General features: G+C 42.8%; 1 protein-coding gene across 3 annotated transcripts in view; it reads left to right on the top strand.

Annotated features, from left to right (window-relative positions):
- tmem132e (transmembrane protein 132E) overlaps positions 1–23,662 on the top strand; it is a 622,280-nt gene that overhangs the window by 419,259 nt on the left and 179,359 nt on the right. Inside the window, exons 1-2 of one of the 3 annotated variants that reach the window (XM_036142774.1) lie at positions 1,343–1,530; positions 4,683–5,652. In XM_036142774.1, coding sequence (XP_035998667.1) covers positions 4,739–5,652 — 914 coding nt within the window. In that variant the 5' untranslated portion in view covers positions 1,343–1,530; positions 4,683–4,738. Of the gene's footprint in view, positions 1–1,342; positions 1,531–2,143; positions 2,653–4,682; positions 5,653–23,662 lie in introns of those variants that run through there. The other 2 variants (XM_012868887.3, XM_012868888.3) reach the window with 2 other exon arrangements.

The following is a 23,662-nucleotide window of genomic DNA, read 5'->3' as shown; positions in this document are numbered from 1 at the left end:
ACACTGCAAAAAACGGATCTAAAAATAAGTAACATGCTCTTAAAATTTGTGTTTTTATCCTAGATTTGAGCAGGTATATAAGATCATCTGCCAATGGAATGAGTATTTTGACCCCTAAAATAAGATAATTAGATATACTGCACTTGAAATAAGATGATGGAGATGAGTTGTTCCTATTTTAAGAGCAAAAATCTTATTATATTGGCAGATCAGCTTATTTACCTGCTCAAATCAAGGAAAGATACACTCATTTTAAGAACATTTTACTTATTTTTAGTTCCGTTTTTGCAGTCCAACTATCTGTGGATCACGGTTAGCCTGCATTGGCAGGTTTGCTCTAGGGTGTAGGGGAGTGAGGGATCAGAGTTGCTCGGTCCACATGTGCATTGGTTGCCCTCGATGCGTTTGAAGGCGTTCTGATCATTGTCTGGCCAAAGCAAGAGCTCTGTCCGAGTTCTCTGCACAAAATTGAGCTTCTTGCCAGCGTGCATGGGACTCTGCCCGGGGACTGCCTCTTGTCCCTAATCCTGTTTGCGTGTTCATGGAGAGGTTCTCAAGGCGTAGTCGTTGCTTGGTTTAAGAACCTCAGGGTCTCACATCTGCCTTTTTCCGCAGATGACAGGGGTTCTGTCGGCATCTTCAGGCAATGAGCTTGAGCCACGTAGCCAAGCAGTTAATGCTTGTATTGTCTACATAAACTGCTGCTGCATCTTTATCCTGAAGTTTACTGCAATTTACTGTGATCTTTCAAGCTGTATGCGAACGAAATTCCGTTCTGTACGCACTTTGTGCATACAAAATGACAATAAAGTTCTCTAAGTCTTTAAGAAAAAGAAGCTGTTTAAACAGGTAGCTTGCCTGAGTTTCCTCCTACCCCCCCTGGATTTTAATAAACTAATGCAAAGAAATGAACTAGTTACATTTTATGCAGTTTCACCTTTTTTTTAAAAATGATATCAAGCTGAAAACCATTTTGTTTGGGGCTGTCTGGCCTGGAGCAGGTGCTTTAACAGCACACGTTCTCCCTGAAGTGCCTTGCTCAAGGGCACCCTCACAGGAAGCTAAAGAGGCAGGAGACTCTGGGATTCAGGTTTTTTGCCTTCCTCCAGACAGCGAGAAGAATAAAGCAAAGCAGTAGCGGCGTTTCAACACACCGGCGGTATCACGTAGACCCTTAATAGCGGGGAGGTAAAAATACTCCACTCTGATTATTGGAGTTGGCAGTCGGGGCCGTGTGTGTATCCTGTTACGTGAGGCACATATTTGATCCTTTCCTGAGGCAGGGATTAGCGGTGGAGCCTCTGAGTTTTGTTATGTTGTCGTGCGGCTTGTAAAAGTATGCACTGGCGCTGGTGGGAGCTTTGCACGTTCGGACCCCGGAGCACGACTCGGTGGGATGTCCTAGCGGAGTGGAGTGGAGGAGGTCGTGCGGATTCGTCACTCGGCCGAGACGAGAGCTCGCATTCCTGGGATTTTGGAGAGCTGCGGGTTAACGAGGCGACGGGCCTCTGACGCGTCTCCTCTCTGGGTGTAAGTGTGCATCTTTTGTTGCCCCCCCATTCAGTGCCTAGACCCCCGCCACTGCCCCCCCCACAACACACAGATTCCTCCCTTTTATTGTGGGCATTCCAGGCACATGTGACTGAGGCAGCATGGCAGTGTGTGCACCCCTCCCCCCCCTCCCCATGTGCCGGTAACCCCCCTCATTCTCAGGAGGCCGGAGCACGCCGAAGGGGGGGGTCGACAGATGAGGAAGGAGGAGCTAGGCTAATTCATCAATAACCTTTATCTAATCCTTGCCTTTCCACTTCTCCTTCCCTCTTCTCTCTCTCTCTCTCTCTTCGCCTTAAGGCATTCAAGCAAAACATCCATCCTCCCCCCACCACCACCATCATCTCTTTTTCTCTCTCTGCCTCATCCCGAGTCTGCCCGAACACGTTCAGAGAGGCAGAAAGGGAGAAGATAAATCGGGCAGGAGTGTGTTTCTTGTGTGCGGTGTAAGTTGAATCCTCAGAGGGCTTGCGGGTCTTGCCTATCACCCGGAGCTAACGCGGTGATTATAGACTGGAGACTAGGTGTGGCGAGATGAGGGGATGTAGAAGGGGTGTGTGGGCCGGGGAGGGGGGGGGGACCAGCCAGCGTCAGAGGCTTTGTCTGTAGCCCTCGCACAGCCAGCCCACCAACCGGGAGGAGGCTCAGCCTTGTCTATCAGGGTCTGTCCGGGAGTCATGCACACAGTCTGGGAGTGAACGAGCGCGCCGTGTGGGGCTGAGCCGCTCTTAAACAGAGAGTTAGCTTCAAGGCGTCAGAGGAGCACAAGTTTAAGGAGCTCAGCAGCGAGAACGGGAGCGAGTGAAGGGGCTGCTGGAGCGTTCGTTCTGCTGATTTCTGGACTCATTCATTCTTTATTTTGCTTGATTTCTAAAGGGGGAACCATCAAATTTATGTGGAGTAACGCACGCCTTGGAAGAGGATTTACTTGCGGGGAACTTGAAGGGACACCTTGAATTTTTCCTCCTTTATTTGAATCTAGAGTCGAAGGATGAGATTTCGATGATAAAACCACTTGGAATATGGGACTTTTAATCTCTGATCTGGACTATGGGGACAGGCAACTCTATGTTTGTGCTCAACTCTGGATGATTCTCATAAGTATGCCTCGTTTTGTTTTCACTCTTTATTGCTTTCCTTACCTTGTGTGTTGGGTAGTAGTGTTGGAAAAACTAAAATACTCTCCTTTGTGACTTTAATGAAATGTAATACCTACAGCTTTAAAAGATAAAAAAGTCTAAATCCCTATTATAGCTTTTATTTGCGTAGAAGGAAATGTGTTGTGCTCTTTGCACGGTCTATTATAAACCAAAACATGATGAAAAAAAAATATTGAATTCATCACTTTACTCTAAAAAGTGTGTAAAATAAAAATTTGCCTTTACATTTTACTAACATTTAGTTGAAAAGCCAGTTTCTGAGGACTCCTTCACACCTGTGTTGCAATCAACCAGCCTATAGCACCTGTGAGTGTGTATTCCAGCCCACCGTTCCTCAGCGGTTCCTGTTCTCTCCTCAAGAACAAGATGTTTGATGCTAGAAATTACGTATTTGCTTAAGGTCCACGGATTGGGCTGGTCACTTCATCCCCTTATTGTGGTCTGGATGGACTGGAAGTAATATGCTGCTCGCTGACTGGTCCGTTTGGGTCGTTGTCTTGTAGAGACACCCATTTGAAGGGCATTTCCTCGTTAGCATGAGGCAACGGGACCTCTTCAAATATGTCGTGTCCATGGTATTTCAAAAATAAGCCCAATAGCCTAGTATGCAGAGGCGTCCCCTTAAGATGCCGGAGCCACTTTGTTTTAAAACCACAGGCTGTCTGCAGACCCCAGACCCAAAAGAACAATATTTCCTTCAACGGTACATAAACCGATGGCCTATTTCTCATTAAGCCTCGTCAACGAGCTCTTTGGAAAACTGAAGCCTCTTCAGCAGATGTTGTTTTTTGATTGAATGGGTGGGCTGGCTTCCCATAGGTGTTTTCTGGCGCCCACATGTAACCGAGGAGCAAGCATTTTGGTTCATAGTGAAAGTGATAAACTCTACATTCAATTAAATTTTATTTATATAGCGCCAATTCATGATACATGTCATGTTTCCAAAGTATTCTTTACACACAGCAAGAACTAATATTGTTTGGATTTTTCCACTATTTCCTTTTATGAAGAGCAGTATAATAAGTCAGTTTCTTTTTTTTAAAGTAAGACTAAATGCAGTCAGTGTGTGTTGTTTAATGATGAAATTGGACTTCCTGTCCTGGAGTAGACTGTCCAATAACTTGTGAAATAGTGGCTTTGCTGTCAAAGCCCTACAATCTATCTCTAAACAAGACACCAGTACATTTTTAAATACTTTTTATCATCACTTTTACCATTATTGTAAGAAATTACACAAAACATCATGATACACATTTACATTCCTTTCGCCAATCCCTACTGTAGACCTTGTTCGGTCGACTTGCAGAGTTTGTGTGGTTTTTTTTTTATTTGTTATTATTCCTTTAAAGCATAGTTTCCCATTTTCTTCCACAATGGTCCGACTTCAGTGTCTATTTCTAAGCATTTTAGCTGACCAGCCTACCTTTTATATATACATGTTCCTGTGTTTTTCCTCCTCCAATCAACTTTTCAGTGAAAGGGTTGCCGTTCTTCGTAGAAATACCAGGACAACATCCGCTGCGTCCCGATTGACACCTGTTTTCCTACCGACTGAACTGCACACGGCGGTTATTTTGCACCCTTCAATTAGCGACTCCACAGAATCAGGAGCATGCATGTTGTTGCTGTAGGCCTGTTGCTTTTTCCGTTTGCCTTGTAGACAGTTCATTTCTTCCTAAAACAGTGGTTGAAGGTGTTGTGTTCAGAACCCCCGCAGCCCAACTGTACATTATGAATTTTAGCTCATGTCACTGGTGGAGCGGCATAAACCAGACTGTTTATTATAGGATTAGCTGTTTTGACCTCTTTGCCTCTCTCACTCAATTGACACAACAGAGAAGCTTTGTCTCACTTCCTCCTACTTTTCTTTTACTGATTCTTTAACAATGACAGCTTTTTTTATTATTCATTTATGCAGAAGTTAAAGTATCTGTTGAAAAGTTGAATCACCCTCGTTTCTGTCTTTCGCAGCTCTTGCAGGTAAAGTCTCTCCCACCAGCTCGGATGTCCTGTTCAGCGCCTCGGCAATGACAGCCAGCCCTCCACCACCCAGCGTGTATCTGCCTGCCAGCTTCAAAATGTCCAATGCAAAGCTGGCTTTCTTCTTGCGGGAGGCCCAGATCACAGGACAAACTGTTGGCGGCGGCGGCAGGAGCAGCAGCAGCGGCGGTGGCGGCAGCGCTGGACATCCGCTGCAGCGCTCTGAGAGTTTTGTGGTTTTCCAGACAAAGGAGCTCCCTGCCATCAACATAAGCTTTGGGCCTTTTGCCCAGGACCAGGCTTTATCCAAGGAGCTGCTCCAGCCAACGAGCCCTCTGGACATCCCAGGCCAGCTGACGGTGGGCTGGAAGGTGCGGGCCTTCATTGTCCAAGCGAGGGTCTTCTCCAACAACCCCGTCGTCCAGGTGTTCTTCTACATCGCCGGTCGGGACTGGGATGACTTCAAGGCTCAGGACAACCTGCCGTGCATCCGGCTGCACGCTTTCCGCGACGTCCGGGAGATCAAAACGTCCTGCCGCATGAGGGGCAACCTCGCCCAGTGCCTGGCCCAGCTGGAGCTGCCTCCTCCCTGGTTCAACACCAACGTGGCCCCGCTGGGTCGCAGGAAAAGCCCCGGAGACGGGCTCCTGGACGGATTAACCAGCGAGACCCTGCAGGCCGAGCTCTACTACACGCTGCACGAGCCTAATCTGGACGGGGAGTGCAGCGAGGGCCACCGAGGAGGCGGCGGGGCCAGAGGAGAGCCTCTGTCACAGCACCCTCTGCTGCGCATCGGAAGTATCAGCCTCTACCAGGCCAGTCAGGAGCAGCTGCTGGTGGACAAGCAGCTGGACAAAAACATGTTCCTCAGGCTGCCCGAGAAACCGCTCAAGCCCGGAGAAACACTGAAGATCCTCCTGTACCTGATGCCCAACTCCACTGTGGAACAATTTACTCTCAAGTAAGTCCCCTCTCAGTGTTAGCGGAGGCTCTGTTGGCTTGTAAACACGCTTTCCATCGCTGATATCACGTTTTCTGCATTTATATCGATGCACTGACAAGTGCAGGTGCCCATCGGAGGCTCTGGAGGCAACTTTCTTAATGCATCAGTGATGCATCAAATCTTTTCATAGCTTAAACCAGGGGTGTCAAACTCATTTCTATATGGGGCCACTTTGGCGTCACGAAGTCATGAAGAGGGCCGGTTGCACGTGTATAGACGATACTTTTCATTTCATAATTTCATTCCAGTTCAGATAGAAGTATAAAAAATGCATTGTAACATAAAAGTAGCAACCTTAGGCCCTTATACAGTTTATCTGCAAAAAAAGTTGATATTGGGGTGAGTTACACTTACAGGAGGCACAGTTTTAGCCACTGTATACACTTTAAAAGGATATATGCCTCTACTATATGACATGATATGCTTTTTTTTTTTTTGGCTCTTGAGGGCCGGATAACTTACCTTGACGGGCCGGATTTGGCCCGCGGGCCTTGAGTTTGACACCTGTGGCTTAAACCATGGAGTGTTATTCAATATCACAAAATGTTAACCAATCCTAAAATGTGTGTTCTTCTCTGTGCATTTTTGCTTAAACAAATTTAGTAGGAGAAAAAAACTATCCAAACCTGCTAGGCCTTATGTAGAAACGTAAATATTACCGGTTTTTAGTCATGAATGCAATTAACCAGTTTTCTTTTTTTAAAAGGCTGAGCTTAGTTTCAGCAGCTACACCCCTTTAAGAATTTAGTTAAATAGAAAGCAGCTAACATGAAGTTGGCCAGTAGATCTCAGAAAGCAACACTTCACGCCTCGATGAAAAGAAATCGAACAGAGAGAGAAACAAAGTCACTGAAATCTGTCTGGAGAGTGGAGTCCTAAAGAACCATTATCCACAGATGGAGAGCGGTGAAGCGTTCCAGGATTCACTGGTCTGTCAAAAACAACCCAGCATCAACAACTCATCCAGGATGAGACAGAACCACGCAGAAAAAATAACATCTAAATCACTGCAGGCCTCATCAGCCTGGGTTAAGATCAGAGGTCAGGACTGAACCATAAGAGAGAGAGAGACTGGACAAGTTACATCTCAGTTTGGCTGCTAGTCGGCACGGTGGCCAACGATTGGTCCCAGTGTAACTTTTAAATTCTGGCAGCTTTCACCAATTACAGAAACTGTTAGCTGCTAGCTGTTAGCTGCTAGCTGCTGGCTGTTAGCTGCTAGCTGTTAGATGCTAGCTGTTAGCTGCTAGCTGTTAGGTGTTAGATGCTAGCTGTTAGCTGCTAGCTGTTAGGTGTCAGATGCTAGCTGTTAGATGCTAGCTGTTAGCTGCTGGCTGTTAGCTGCTAGCTGTTAGATGCTAGCTGTTAGCTGCTAGCTGCTAGGTGTCAGATGCTAGCTGCTAGCTGTTAGGTGTTAGATGCTAGCTGTTAGCTGCTAGCTGTTAGGTGTTAGATGCTAACTGTTAGCTGCTAGCTGTTAGGTGTAAGCAGTCCAGGACGATGTTCTGACAAACTGTGCTACCTCATTGAATGTTCCTACCGTGGTGCATCTCCAGATCCATCGGTTGGGTCGGGCCTTTTGTCAGAAAACCTGTTACCCCTGCAAGTCCGTCACTCACCAAAAAAAAGGCAGCAGAAATTACCGGCCTTGTAGGTTATTTATGAAAACAAACTGTTGCCTGCATGTTGCTCTTGATATGTTCACATCTGAACTGATTGTGAACTGTACGTTGCGCGACACTGTGTGACATGTAGCTTACGTTTTATGACCCCAGCGGCGCCGCAGGTGACGGATGCTGAATGTTTTCTCGTTCGGAGCAGTTTGCACTGTTGCCTTGCCAAGCTGCTGCAGTCTGGATTAGCGTTGCCCGGCTGACACGGACAAGCAAAATATCAAACTGCTGCGTGACCGGAGGCGGGCGGAGTTATCAAAGAACTCCACTAAAGAGTCGCACCACTTCAATAAGCCTTCATTCATGTAGAAATAAAAAAAGTTGTCAAGAAAAAGTAACTTGAAGTGAAAATGTATATATTATAAATGATCCTCTGCTTTAATTTGTAAAAAAAAACGATAGGTAAAGTCATATTGGTTGTGCACGTCTCCAGTGGTCATTTGACAAGTAATCAGTTCATCACAAAATAAGGACAAATTTAGGGAGAGCGCTTAACCTAACAGTCATGTTTTCCTAACGGACGGTGGGGGGAAGTTGGAGTTCCCCCAGATAACCCGTGCATGCCCAGGGAGAACATGCAGACTCCCTGCAGAAAGACCCCAGGCCAGGATTTGAACCCAGAACCTTCTTGCTGCAAGGCAACTGCGTTACCAACTGTGCAGCCTTATAAAAAACTGAAATCACCAAAAACCCTTTCTCAACTGCTTAGTATGCAATGATTTAATTCACTAAATTAGTCATTTCTTCTTTTTTTTGGTGAAGGGGTGTCATGTAAATCAGAGGTTATAGATCGAAAACATTAAACGTAATTAGTCTGTTTGCAAACTGGATGCCTTTTTTTATTTGGATTTGAATGGTGAAAAAATATGCAAATATGTGTCCATTCTGTGCAACCAGAGCAGGATTTTGGTCACTTTCCCTTTAAAATGCTTGTTTTATTTATACATATTTAACAAATGGTTAAAAACAGATGGGGCGCGCTGGTGGAGCAGCGGGTAGCGAGACCCATAAACGGCGGCCTTATTCCTCAACCTGGGTTTGAATCCGACCCGCGGTCCTTTGCCGCATCTCTCTTCCCTTCTTCGATCAGCCTACTGTCGTAACAGAAAAAAAATTTGATTTGGCTGCTCCGAAATGTGCTTTTGCGTAAAAAAAAAAGTCACTGGATCGATGTAAACTTATTAACTACGAAATTAGTGAGGGTGGGTTTTAAAAGACAAATGTGCTGTTTTAGCAAACATTTTCTACTTAAAAACTATTTGCATTTGTAATAATTTTGCCATAATTGAAGAAAAGTTTATCAATCAGGGGGGCCAGATTTGTATTATTTTTGAAATGCAGTTGGGGGGAGGTGGAGACAATCAGCAGCAGTGGCTAAAAAACCTTTGAGTAGGAGAAAGAACCCAAGGCAAAACCCGACAGAACACAATGTCGTACCTCAACTCATCAGTGCAACTATTCTATGTACTGATGAGAGAAAATGGATAATTTTAGAACGTGCGTGTCCCGTTACATCTGATTTAGTCAAACGCAGCTTTCCAGAAAGGCACCATCACGCTGACAATGGTACGGGAAGCTCGATGCCCTGGACGGCCAGTTATAAACGACCATGAATTTGTTGTTTTTTAATTCATTAATTTACTCAGGTTATCTTTCTGTGACATTAAAACTTGTTTGATCTGAAACATTTAAGTGTGACACGAAAAGGAAAAAAAAAACGCAGTAAATCCATAAGGGGGGCAAATACTTTTTCACTGTATGTCTAATAATCTTCCATTTCTAAATGATCATTACTACTGCGGATTTCCCCTCTGGAGGCCCAATATTCACACTCGGTCCACGGCAGCATAATTAGCTCACAGTTTTAACGTAGCCTTAAGATTAATTGCAGCATATTTTGTGCAGCTAACGTTAAACTATTCCAGTTCATGTAATATTCTCCATTTTGGCCTTTTAGCACACGACTTGCGTCGTCGTTTCTGTTCATTATAGAAAGATGAGGGTGTAATCACGTATTTCATCCTTCCCATTAATTTCCCCTTCGCTGAGCAAACTGGTGCGCCTGCAGTAATTAAAGGCAGGTGAGATAAAGAGGGAAAGGCAGAGTTGGAGTGAAGCGGCTCTCTGGGGTTACCTGTTTGAAATGCTTCCCCCTGACCAAAGATTTAGACAAGTACAGCGGGATTATTTTCACGTTAATCCAGGACATCAAAATTAATCCACAAGAAGATTAGAAGTAATTTTTATTCATCACGTTTAAACTCGTTTTCCCTTCACTTAGAGCTGGATTCAGGAAACTACCTAGAGTCAAGACGTCTCCTATAATAAAAGCATTTTGTTAGGCTGCCTAAGTGACTTTAAACACTAATAATTAGCGTTATCTAAGTACTATATGCTCCTCATCTAGTCAAAGAAGCAGAAGATTTTCTTAGTTTTAAACTTCTTTTTTTTACATCTCTATATTAAAAATTGATCTTTGCTTTGACTAGAATTGGGTTGATTCTATTTTAGCAAACTAAAGCCAGATTTCTTCCAGGTACACTGTGATGAATTTATCCTGAATCCTTACATTTTATACACTGTATTATCTTCTGCTCACTAAATCATCCTTAAATAATCCCCTAGATTACAATATGTCTGGAAAAACTCAAACTTTTACCCCCGTCATTAATCTTTACCATTTTGGGGCTTTTTCAGGGTGTTTCTGACATATTTCCAGCCTTAATTTTTAGGTTAAGTATGTCAAACTTTGCTTTATTTTATTAAAGTTGTAATACAGAACACATTGTTTAACATCACAGTATTAAAATATTAATTATGTTAGTATTAGTAGACATACATGTCTGGATATTGTCCTTATCGGATGTTAAAAGCGGGCGTGGTCGGCTGCAGATTTCCACACTGGACTCGATCCAAACTTGTATTTGTTGGGATTAGGGTTAGGGTATCTTTCTGTTTGCTTCTCAATGGTGTGAAATACTACTACTACTACTACTACTACTACTACTACTACTACTACTACTACTACTACTAATAATAATAATAATAATAATAATAATAATAATAATAATAATAATAATAACAAAAATAATAACAAAAATAATAATAATAACAATAATAATACTTATTATTATTATTATTATTATTATTATTATTATTATTATTATGTATCATCTGTATCGTCACATTTTTGGCATGGTCCAATATAAACCAATATAAAAGCTTTAATACCAGCGTTTAAAGGCTATTTCTGGCGTTACCGTTTTAGCGCTCTGCCTAGCAGCTACTTTATTTACTCCAGTCGAGTCTCACCAGCACTTTTGTTACTTTTTATAATAAAACCGAGCAGAATTAGCTGTTCCAGGTGGGTTTATGTGAAAGGAGATAATGGCTCATAATGCAAGCTTTCATAGAAGGCTCTCCCTAATAGGTATCCATTAGTGGTTATGAGTTTACCCTTTTTAACATTTTCTTGGCAGAGCTCCTCTCGGCACAATTGGACCACTTTTTGTTTTGTCTGTATTTGTGTTTTTAAAGATGTTAACTACTTTTCTCTGAGCATTATGTTCATCTCTGCGCTCTCTGATATTAGAACGCGGTCTCGGAGGGACTTTAATGGCTGCGACGGTAAACGGCGCTCCTCTGTGTTAAATCTCTGAGTTTGACCTGCGTTCAGTCGAAAAATGACGCCGAGGGAACCGGAGGGCCCGGCTCTCCTCTCTGCTGTTTTTCCACCCAGTATTTGAGGTCGGAAAATAACGGATTATTTGCGCTTGACAAAGCTTGAGAAAATCAGGGTTTTCCTCTTTTTGTTCGCTTGAAAGCCTAAAGGAGAGGAGCGAAGCGGTGGCAGGTCCTCATTATGAACTAACCCAGAAATGATGATGAAACACTCTGTAAATATGGTTGTTCTAATATCTAACAGACCTTAATGTGGAGCTTTGTTGAGTTTTAATTAAGACCTAGTTACTCTTAAAACCCTTGTTCCAAGCCGGTGCAATTTCTGCCTGCAGGGATGATTTATTATCAGTCTTGCACAGTAAATCCTTTTACAGGTAAAAAACTAAGACCGTGTACATATTGGGTCATTATATGCTGGCAGTAAGAAACAGCATTACGTTGTCTGTAAGTGAGCAGTCATTCTCGGTCTGAACAGTCTGCTTTTATGCTATGGATGGGTGATATTAACTCTATCGCATTCAATTATGTCATTAATTGCGACAATTATTGCAATATTCAAAAGAGGATCACGTGTTTTCAAGAACTAAAGGGTGTTAATTTTATTTTTACATCTATCATTGACAAAGGTCGGAGCCCAGCAAACGCAAACACGGCTCTATAAATGAAAACTAACCCATTGTTGAATAGAAACCAGTTACATAACGTGGTGGAATTGCACCACTAACCGTACAAGATAATGACATCATCATATTTTAAAATATAATGACTTAATCGATGCTCTTATGAAACCCACATTGCAAATGAAGCTCGTTCAAGCAGCTAAAGTAACGATGCTTTGCAAACACCAGCTACAGTTCATCTTTGTCCCGATAAATCTGTTTTCTCATTATCATTTTTCCACAATAACTAGGGTAGGTATTACAATTGCCCGTTCCCAGAGGTGGATCGAGTAGCTGGAAATTGTACTCAAGAGTAAAAATGTATTTGGTATGAAGGCTACTCAAGTACCGAGTAACTAATCAGAACATCTGATTTAATGTTTTGAAATGACAGACAAAAAATATAAAGATATGTGCAAATTATGGTATTTTAGAGACTAAAATGAAGAAAATATACAAAGTTTATAAAAGCATTACTTACAGCAGCTAATGTATAAACAGTATGTTAGAACAGTCCAAAGTACTTCCAATAACAACATATACTGTTTCCTGTACTTTTAACTGACCTCCAAATGGCTCAGCAGATAGAAATTAACAACAAAGCTTGTGCACAAATGAGAAGTCTCACTTTAACATAAACTTCAGGTGTGTCTCTCTGGTGCATTTTTGGTTAAAAAAAAAGTCAGTTCCTCATCCAGATAAGTTAAAACTACTACTAAAAGTACATTTTGTTCAAAAAGTTACTCATCTAACTGTAAATGAGTACCGTAAGTGTAACTAGTTACTATATTAGGAATTACAACCTTTAGAGCAAAGCACTTACTTTTCAAATCAGAACTGCTCCTCTTGTAGGTTAAATGATTACCTCTAAGCGTAAGAAAATATCTCACAACCCGTTTTATCAATGAGATCCATCAGAACAGAGGAACAAATAAATGACAGCAAAGGTTATATACACTGGAGAAAAAAAAAAGTCACCACCTGGATTTAATTAAGCAAATAGGTACGAGCCTCCCATTGGATAATTACTGCGTGGGCGATCATGTCTCAGCTGGCAACGAGTTATTTAGCCTCAGCTGGTGCAATGAGTTGCTTCTCATTTCTTAAACAAATATGTGGAACGACACATCCGCGGTCGTGGAAAAGATGTCGGTCTGTTTCTGAAGGGTCAGATCGTTGGCACGCATCAAGCAGAGAAAACATCTAAGGAGGTTGAGTTTGCATGTTATCTAAGCCATTACAAGGCCTTTGTTTGGGCAGTAGTATAAAGCTTGGTACTCATCATCACTCTAGACCTTTTGAATTCCTGGAGAGGAAGCGAAACGTCTTCAACTACGGAAAACAAGTCCAGTTGCTTTGTTGTTTTTTTTTACTTTTTTTGGAATGACCATGACCTGGATGACTGAGAATCTTAACCAGCATCTAAGGAGATTACAGAAATGACCAGAATTGGGTTAAGAACTGTCCAACGCATTATTAAAAACTGGAAGGATAGTGGCGACACATCGTGTTTGAGGAAAAAATGTGGCCCGAAGAATGTGTCCTTGGTGAAAGGAAAAACAACAGTAGAACTGATGAAGTAATATGAATGGAGCTCAAGGGATTGGAACTGAACAGCCTTAAGAAAACCACTAATTAGGGATGCTAACCAGAACAAAAAGGCTTCAGTTTGCTAGGGACCGTAAAGGTTGGACTCTGGAGCAATGGAAGGTCATCTGGTCTGATGAGTCCAGGTTTACCTGTTCCAGATTGATGGAGCATCAGGGTGAGAAGAGAGGCAGGTGAAGCGGTTTACCCATCATGCCTAGCGCTTTCTGTGGGGGCGGCGCTATGATCTGGGGATGCTGCAGTTAGTCAGGTCTGGTTCAGCAACAGTATGAGCTCAGAGAATATAATCAGCTGACTACTAAATATACTGAACGACCCGGTTATTCCAGCAATGGATGACAACGGCAGGATCCATCGGGCTGGAATTGTGAAAGAGTGGTTCAGGGAGGAGGAGGCATAATTTTCCCATATGGATCGGCCTCCAGAGTCCAGATCTTAACCCCATTGAGAATCTGTGGGACGTGCTGGAGAAGTCTTTGTGCAGCGCCGCAGCGAATGTGTGCCGTAATCAAAGCTAAAGGCGGTCCAACGAAATATTAGAGTATGTGACCTTTTTTATTTTGGTGGTGACAGTGTATTAGTGAGATGCATAACCTTCTTGGCGTTCTTCTACCTTATCTAGATGCACCTGCAGTTCTCTAAATCAGAGCTAATTCAGCACAAGCACCAGGCAGTGTGAGTCCTCTGCAGCTGTGCAAAACACCAACATTTTTTTTTTTCTTTTGAATTCAAGTTACCTGCTTCTTCTTTAACCCATCTCTTTTAATTACGGGATCAAACAGCTCCTGAAAAGCCCGCTTCTCATTAGCCGGGTTGATTCTTAAGCCCGTTTGAAGGTGCGAGATGAACTTGGTGATAGTAGCGTGTTTTTTTGTGAAATCAGCGGGGCCCTGGGGGCAGCTTCCACCTGCAATGTTTTATTCAGAGCTTTGGAGGCGGTTTACGCATGTACACAGAATTTAAAGACATTCTCACACGTCTTGTGATAGCGAGGCTGTAATCATCAAAGCCCCGACTCTCAGCAATCCCGAGCAATCAGAGTCCCGTCCTCGCTTTGCAGCGTGCATTATCACGAGCTGTGAAGTTCTGCGAAAGATGTTCCCGCAAGTCTTTCAGAGACTCTCGGCGCCCTCGTCCGAGATCCAGATTACAAAACGGCTTCATTAAATCAAAAAGAGATCCTGCCGCGGGGTTGTGCGTCCGTCAGGAACCGCTGTGGCAAAAGTTACAGCGGGACTTGTAAAACATGAAAAAAAAATCTGTTATGTCCCCTGCCTGCTGAAACATTTAGCTTGACCGTGTAAGGCATCGGCGCAGCGCTGCAGTTTCTCAGGCAGGCTGCACATCTGAGCGCGCAAACCAGGGCCCGTAAAAACGGTAGCGTTGGGAAGGGAGGAAATAAAAAAGAGGAGAGGAGAGGAGAAGAAAGGCCAGAATCCACCCTCCGCAGTCAACGGCCTCGGTAGGGTGTGAATTCACCGGCTCTCGAGGCCAAGCTGTCCCCGTGCTTCGAGGAAGATGATGAAAGATGCAATAAGTGTCTTTAAAGATGAATCTGAGGGCCTCTCCTTCCTCCTCCAACTCTCCTTTTTTTTCTTCTGCTCCTCCGTTCCTCTCCTCTCTGTTAATCCCTTTCTGGCCGTCGAGCTTTGACGTGTTTGCTCAGGCGCTGTCTCGCAAGGCGACATGGAGCAAAGCCTGCACGGCCACTTGTGGAAGGAGCCTTTGTCTCTATCCGCCGCGGCTCCGCTGTCAGAAGTGTACAATGTGTGTCGGCACGGCCGTGCATCGTGTCGGCGAAGGGAGCAGCGGCATGTCGGATGTAGTTACCATGGCAATGCGGTGATGTATGGCGCGCAGCCGTAATGTTGTTTGCTATATATTGAACCTGTTGTGCACAGAATAAGATCATGTCTTTAATCATCTGAGGTATTATTTCACTCCCCATCAGAACAAAAATCCATTGAATTATGGCGACTCTGCATTGTTTACAAGACAAATGCGTCGCTGCACAGATATTGGTCCTTTTTTTTTTTTTTCCTGCATCATCTGAAGCAAAGAGTTGTTGTCCCACGCCGTGGCGGCAGCACACAGGCAGCGCTCAGCAGGTAAAATGTCACGACGGGCGTTCTTTTTCCAGAGAAATACACAAAAGCTGGCCCAAAAGGCAATGCCTTTTATTTGTTTTGTAACAACTCGTATGAAACCCTGCTCAGCTTTTAAGAGACACTGCTTTCAGACAGTAAAACCGAATCACTTTTTTTTTTGTGGTTTGAGGGTTTTACTGTCAGGTGAAAATCACACACTTCAAGAACGGAACTAAAAATAAGTAAAATGTTCTTAAAATTAGTGTATCTGTCCTTGATTTGAGCAGGTAAATAAGATGATCTGCCAATAGAATAAGATTTTTGCTCTTAAAATAGGAACAATTCATCTCCATCATCTTATTTCAAGTGCAGGATGTCTAGTTATCTTAATTTACGGGTCAAAATACTCATTCCATTGGCAAATGATCATATTTACCTGCTCAGATCAAGGACAAAAACACTATGTTTATGAACATTTTGCCTATTTTTAGATCCGTTTTTGCAGTGTAGAGCAGAACCACCTCAGGACTAGAACTCCTCTTTTCTAACCTGATGAAACTGGCCATCTTCACGCACTGCAAGAAAAGGGAACTAAAAGTAAGTACAACATTTCTTGAAATTAGTATATTTTGCATCCTCCTCTGCAAAATCTAATCTAAATAAGATTATCTGCCACTGAAATTAGTATGTTTACCCCTAAATGAAGTTAATTAGACATCCTGCACTTGAAATAAGATGATGGAGATGAATTGTTCCCATTTTAAGTGCAAAAATCTTACTCCATTGGCAAATAGTCTTATTTACCTACTCTAATCAAGGAACAATACACTGATTTCAAAACATTTTTACTTACTTTTAGTTTCCTTTTTGCAGTGCAGTGACTAAGGCCTTATCCGTCCCATCAGCTCCGACCACCTTCCCGCTCCCTGGTGAGGACAAACATCAGCATCACGCTGTCGCACTCTGACAGAATCGTGTAATCAGGCTGATAACCAGTGTGGGACGTTTGTCTTGTAGACCAAAAAGTTACGTCTAGGTTAATCTGAGCGGAGCACCTTCATCCCGGGGCTGCACGATGTAGGAAAAAAAAGCATGCCGATAAAATAGAAATCATATTGATCGATATCGATGATTATCCACAAATTCAAAACCTATATTTTAAATTCAGCCCTGGACATTTTATGCTGTTGCTTAGTGACCAATTTTTAGATAAAGAAGAAACAAACACTGAATTTAAATTCAACCCTTTATTACGGCAATTTTTTACCAAAACTGCAAGTTTTTAATAAAAGAAAAAAGAACATGTGCTCTCTGATCTCTTTGAAGGGGGCGGAGCTTGATGACTGCACGTTTCCTGGGTCTGCGTTGTGATTGGTTGGGAGGATGTAATGACTGGAAAATTAACCTAGATGACTAGAATGCAAAAGGAAGGAAAACTGTTACTCCATTGAACTTTTTATTGACCCGTTTTTTTTTTTTATCGTGGATATACGTCTATCGATCGATTAATATCGTTATTGAATTATCGTCCAGCCCTACTTCATCCTCATGCTAGCTGTGTCTGGGGGTTTAGCTGCACACAAAGGTTCACTTTGGCCTCATCCACAGAGAAATCACGGAGTTAAAGAATAGCTAGGAGTTAAATGTCCGTGAATATGCTCTGGCGTTTAAACCATTTGGATTAAAACACGTAAATGTAATTTTTTACGCCGATGGTCAGAGCCTGCTTTTTTTGAAAGTGGGCCTCTTCCACCCAAACGCCCCCTCGCTTGTAGGCAGTCGCCCTCAGTTTATGTGTTAGAGTTGCAGAGGCTTTTCTCCTTCAGCTCCAGCCACAGGTTTAACCACTTCATCACTTTGTGTTAATTGTGTGGCTACATATGCGGTGGATACGTGAGTAACAGCCTGGCCACTCCGCACCACTGCTGATACCCCTATGCTGTTATCTCCCAGCACCCAAACACACCACTTAACCTGTTGTGATGCTTGCAAGAAGCTTTTTCCCATTAGGGTTTTTTTCCTATGAATTCACGGCCTATTTTACACTGATTTTTCTATAGATAATCAATACGTAGATCATTTTAATTCCCTGTATGTAAATTATTGGAATGTAAGAGCGTCTCTGAATAACCATGAGGGCTCAGACGGCTCGCCATCGGGCGCCATGTCCCTCTGCAGCAGCCGCCAACATTTCTAGAAATCGATATCAAGGCACATTGGAGTTTATTTGTTGCCATGTTAGGTTGTTCTTCACCTCTTACATTGACGGAGAAGTAATCGCCTTACTCTGCGGCTTTACAAATCTTTATTGCTCCTCGCACCTCGTTTTCGCACAAGCTGTTGCTTCAGGAAAAGGTTTTCCAGTCTGCGCGGGGAGGGAGGCACAGCTCGGAGGATTTATTGGCCAGGCTGACAATTATTTCCCCTTTCAGGGGTTTTTATGGAAACCGAAGCTAATAGTAGTGACAAATTAACTCCCCCCGAAAATCGTGTTTCCTCGTGTAAATTTCCGGGGAACTAATTCAGACGCAGCGCAGGTTGATGGGGATGTGCCGTTTTAATGAGACAAGACTGCCCCTTCTGCTGTTTTACAATCTGACAGATTATTAGAAACTGACTGCGTAAAGCATGTGTGTTACCCAGCCATGTGGCACAACATTAGCTTTTATCCCTGGATTTGTTAGCTTTGCCATCTGCGAACACTCAAGGGTGTTTCATTTTATTCCTACCGACTATTACTATTGCCAAGGATATTATAATTATCTCCACTTTGTTTTGCCAAAGGGCTGCAGCTAATGGTTTGCTAGGAATGTTTTGTTCCATGGTTTATTCATAGGCAGACTTTAGTTGCTGGATACAAAAAGGTTTATGTAAGGGTATAAATAAGAGCTTTGGCGCGGCACGCGTTCCGATGATGAGCTGCCGTTTTTTTTACACCCTGTTGACTCAGAAGCAAACATATCTGCACTGCAGCACTCTCTGATGAAGCGCTCTCACTATCCTCATCCATACGTTGCTGCTGAAAGCGACAGAGCGCCGGAGCCGTCGGTGCGACGTGCAACATTCAAATGCCCTGGCTCCGAATAAAGGATGGCGGGGGGGAAAAAGGCACGGCGGAATCCGGGCAAAGTGACCTACATTCTGCTTTATTGGCTTCATCCCCCAGCAGCGAGATGGTTGCAAGAGCCTCGCAGGGAACGCAGCAACTTCCTGACCCCAGTGTCTGCTTCCTGCCAGCTCCCTGCTCCCCGTCCTGTGTGTCATCGCCGCTGCCAGAGCCGGCTCTTCTTTTTCGCGACGTGTTGATGGGAGATGTCAGCACCTCTCGCCGTGGAGCGTGCGCATGTTCAGATCACATGACCGGGGCACCGATGCCGCCGCCGCCGCCGCGGGCCGTCGTGTCAGGACACATCAAGTGACACGGAGAAAGGCTGTTTATCAGCGTGGAGACGGGAGACTCCTGCTCACCTTTGAGGGGCTCCTGTACGCTGGGCAAAAGTTTTAAACCTACTCACAGTAGAGAGATCTCCATCAGATGAAATGCATGAGAAAGTCAGCTCTAGAGGAAAACGTTCACTTTTTGTCCTGTTATAACCACAGACCTCAATGTATTTTAGACAGATTTGATGTCGTAGCCCAGCTGTGAAGTAAAAGGAAAAAGACATTCAACTTTTTCCACAAATAAAAACCTAAAAGTGTGGCCTGCATATGTCTGCTTAGCCTCGTGAGACCATCTTGATCTCGCGAGCTTTCAAGGTTTCACTCGCAGATCAGTCTGGCTACTCTCCGTTAAAGAAAATTTGGAGCCGTTCACCAAACGAACGTCCAATCAGCGTTGGCTTTGAGGCGGGTTGAGGTGTGACGCAACGGGAAGCGCGACAGTTCAGTCTAAAGAACATGGCGGCTTCAGCCGATGAAACTAGCGTTTAGCGTGGCTATCGAGCAAGTTTTATCGGAATTACAGAGTATTTCTTTGCTGAGCTAACGAGCCTTTACCTGCAGCAGCAAGAGTAGCTTGGCTTGTGGTTGTGTTTTCACAACCACGAAGCATGTTGACGAGTACGTCATATGCTTCGTTGATCTGATTGGTTTATTTGGCCCGTCTATCACCAACATACGCCAATCAGCTAACCAGTATTTTCGCCCCTTCCCAAAATTACTTCAACAGAAGGTTTCCAGATGGATATGCGAAGCAAATCCATCTGGCGGCGTCAGGTTAATGTCTGCTGCCCTCCCTGAGTCAATTTACTGAAGAACCACCTTTCAATGAGGCTGCTAATCTATTATGCTATATTCTTTATCAAATATAGCTCACATACAGTCAGGCTGCACTGAGAGCCTCTATAAATATCCATTTTAAAGTTGCGCCACAGATCCTTACTTGGATTTATCTCTGGACTTTGACTAGGCCATTCTACTGCATGCATCTGTTTATGCTCTAATACAGCGCTCTGCGACTCCAATCCTTAAGTGACACCGTCCTGCAGCCTTTGAATGCCTCCCTGCTTCAACACGCCTGAATCAAACGGTTGTGTTCCCTTCTTGGCACGTCAGCAGGTTCAGCAAATGCCTGGTCATCATCATTTATTTAATTCTGGTTTGTTGGAGCAGCGATGCAACCGGGAGCTACAGGACTGTGGCAGTCGAGGATCTCTGGCTCGATGTTTAGGGTTGTTGTCCTGGTGGAAGGTGAACCTTTGCCCCAGACTAAAGTGTGACCCTTTAAAAGGTTTTCTTTAATGATTGTCCTCTATTCTGCTCCATCCATCTTCCTGCCACCAACATGTTTTAACACCAAAACGTCCATTACAAGGCTTTTGGTAAACTATAACCATCTTAATATGGCTTCTTTTCAATCATGACTTCATTTTAATGCTCATTTATGAAGAACAAATATCCTCTTTGGCAAATAACAGTCGTCCTGTCAGCAGAGGTTTAGTTTGTTTCACCTAAATCGATCTCTACAGCTCCTCCAAACACATATGCAACACATTTTGTAAACTATTTATCGTTTCCCTTCCACTTTATGCGCTACCTTGTGCGGGTCTATCACATAAAATCCCACTGAGATATGGTTGCGACGTCAAAAAGTTAAAGGCTTATAAACTGTTTTCCAGGGCACTGTAGGCCAGAGATAAAAAAGCTTACCAAGCAAGAAAATTACCATTCGTTTTAAAATAGTCAGGCACCGGACCAGAAATGAGTAAACCAAGCAGACAAGAGAAAAGGTCGGGTGAAAAATGATAAAAACCTCTAGACAGTCTGGATCCTTGGTGGTTAAGACAGTTTTCAAGGATTACAGGAGCAGAAATAAAAGATGACTGCGACTGTTGCTCAAGACAAAATCAGCTGAAACAACTTCAACTTCCACTTATTTCCTTCTTCCATTACCCTCCCCTCTCATAGTGAGCCGGTTATTTGAGGTGAAGCACCGGGGGAAGAGTTGACTCCAGTCTGAGCTTGACTGAGCGAGAATGTCCCCCTAAAGTTATTTGAAATATATAACAAAGAATGTGGCAGGAAAAAAAAAAAGAAGCCATGTGCAAATATTTTTAATAAACTGAGCCGTTTTTAAAGCTTCCAGAAAGTTGCATGCGTCAGCTGGGTGCCTAACAAAGTTTGGATTTTTATGCAGGTTTTCTCAGGGGTGTGGGCATCTCCAAGGTGATTCAGCTCTTTTCTAGCCTTGAATATATAAGCTAAGTAACATTGATTGGGTCATTTGGGTGCTTGTTTTTTTTTTTTTTTCTCACAAGAAAAAAAAAACTGTTCTTCACTCTTTATCTATGCATGTTGAAGTGAGGCTGAGACCAACAAAAATTGACCCAAGTAGAGCCAATTAAATTACAGCAAATAAAGACTTGCAGGTCCTCTGGGCTTAAGCATCCGCTGCATGAGCTTAATTTTTTCTCTCTTGCAGGAAAAACGTTTTAAATGTTAGTTTTTTCCTTTGCCAGGTGATTGTAGTCGTTGTGCATCACCAGTCTGGTTTAATTCTGCAGGGTTGAGCTTATATTAAACGTGTTCTACACTAACCGCTGAAAAGGTGAATAAAAGGCAAACAAGTTCAGTCAAAGAGAGTTATTTTAGCCGTATTTTACCAATGAATTCATTTAATGAAGAACTGAAGAGGATTATTACTGCTTATTGGCTTTAACTATAACATATGGATTAAAAAAAATAGAAAGTTAAAGCGGACAGAATTGGAATCAGCTTTTTATTTATTTCAGATTGTGTGGCGGTGGTGCACATTATTCACCAGTAATCAACCCTGGCCGAAACACAAAATGAGTTCCTGGTTACTAACAGCCGTGATCTACATTTGCAGTACTCCAGATGCCGCGTTCATCTTGATCCTGGAAGTTATGACCTGGTTCCTGCCATTCTGTAGAATTTGTTAAGGGATGCTTTTGGTTCTGTGAAAGCGGCGGTCTGTTGATGTTTTAACTTCCTCCCTGATGGAGGGTCTGACGGATGCTGCAGGGAAAATAAACTGAAGCCACCAGAGGTAACCACGCACCTCGGTTTACAGGAATTTAATAGTTGGCTGATGGATGCGTGCTGCATCTTATAGTAGGAGACACTGTTGGGAACGGTGCCATGTGTCCAAAACTGTTTAGCAACTCTTTGGGTTGTTTTACTGTTATGGCTCAGATGAGACAACCTATCTGCACTGCAAAAAGGGAACTAAAAGTGGGTAAAAGTTTCTTGAAATTAGTGTATTTTTCCTTGATTTGGGCAGGTAAATAAGATTATTTGCCAATGAAATGAGTATTTTGATGCCTAAAGTAGGATCATTAGATAAACTGCACTTGAAATAAGATGGTGGAGATCAATTGTTCCTATTTTAAGTGCAAAAATCTTATTCCATTGGCAAATAGTCTTATTTACCTGCTCAAATCAAGGAAAAATACATTCATTTCAAGAAAATTTTTACTTACTTTTAGTTCCCTTTTTGCAGTGTGGATGTTTTCACGAACATGGGTTCATCTGAATTTGCTTAGTCTTGCAAGAATTCTGCAGGAAAAAGCTTCACTTTTTGCACCAGGGTTTGCTTTTTTCATCATGAGCTCAGGATGCCTTGCATATTTCATTTTTGAATGTTTTAAAACGTTCTTAGACAGAGCTGGTTGCTAAACATAGTGTCTTAAAGATATTCTGCATTAAGTTTCTAATTCAGTCATAGTCTTTAGGATAGGATTATTACTGCCGAGCATTTTCTGTACTATTTCTGGAGCATAATTAAATAACAAACCTCCTGCAGGGTGTTGGTTTAAAGAGAGAACCTGAGATAAGCTGACTAAAGCTCACTGCTCCACATTTCATCAGTCTTCTAGGTAATCAAAGCAGACGCCCACAAAGTGCTATTTTTTTCGTCTGCGTTGAACGCTTTTACAGTAACAGTTGATCTTTGTAAACTCATTTTCCTCAGCTTTAAGCAAAGGGGCTTTTTAATATTTAAATCACCAAATGTTTATCTTCCCGAACTCTTCTGATGGTTTTCTTCTTGACAGGCTTTTACCCTCAATCATGCAGAAAATATGTCTGCGTCGCTGTTGGGATTGCTTTCAACATGCAGGAAGATTCACACACATTTCAATACATTAGAACGATTAAAAATCTATTTATTTCAGTAATTAGAAAAAGAGAGAGAGGCTCATATTAAATGCTGTTACACACAATGATACATTTAAAGCTCTTATTTCACTTAATTTTACAGCTAATGCAAACTTCAGAAAATCTTATAATCCATGCACTTTACAGTATGTGCTCAACGCTTGGTTGGGGGCACCGTTGGCATGAATTATTGCATTAGCTGCCATTAAGAGGATTGTAGGAGCTGCAGGCCCATATATGGTGACTAACGTATGAAATATAAATGTTCATCGTCATTTTCTTTTGCTAATACTAGTCAATGTGTCTTGAGTGACCAGCAGCTCTCTTCAAATTACCCATGTCCCACTTTGCCCCTCTACACCGCTGCATGCTGGACTCACCTGAAGGCCGCAAGAATAATTGAAATGTCGTGGCAGGTGTGGATGCCACAACAGCACTGCGCAAAAAAATATTGCAATGACATTAAGAAGTGGAAAATCTGTTGTCGCTCCTAAAAATAAGTAAAATGTTCTTAAAATGTGTGTTTTTGTCCTTGATTTGAGCAGGTAAATAAGATTATCTGCCAATGGAGTGAGTATTTTTACCACTAAAATAAGATAATTAGATATAATGCACTTGAAATAAGATGATTGAGATGAGTGGT

Source organism: Fundulus heteroclitus, chromosome 11, assembly GCF_011125445.2.
Source record: "Fundulus heteroclitus isolate FHET01 chromosome 11, MU-UCD_Fhet_4.1, whole genome shotgun sequence".
Lineage (NCBI taxonomy): Eukaryota > Metazoa > Chordata > Actinopteri > Cyprinodontiformes > Fundulidae > Fundulus > Fundulus heteroclitus.
Note: the sequence above shows the minus strand (reverse complement) of the source record. Positions and strands in the feature narration are given on the sequence as shown.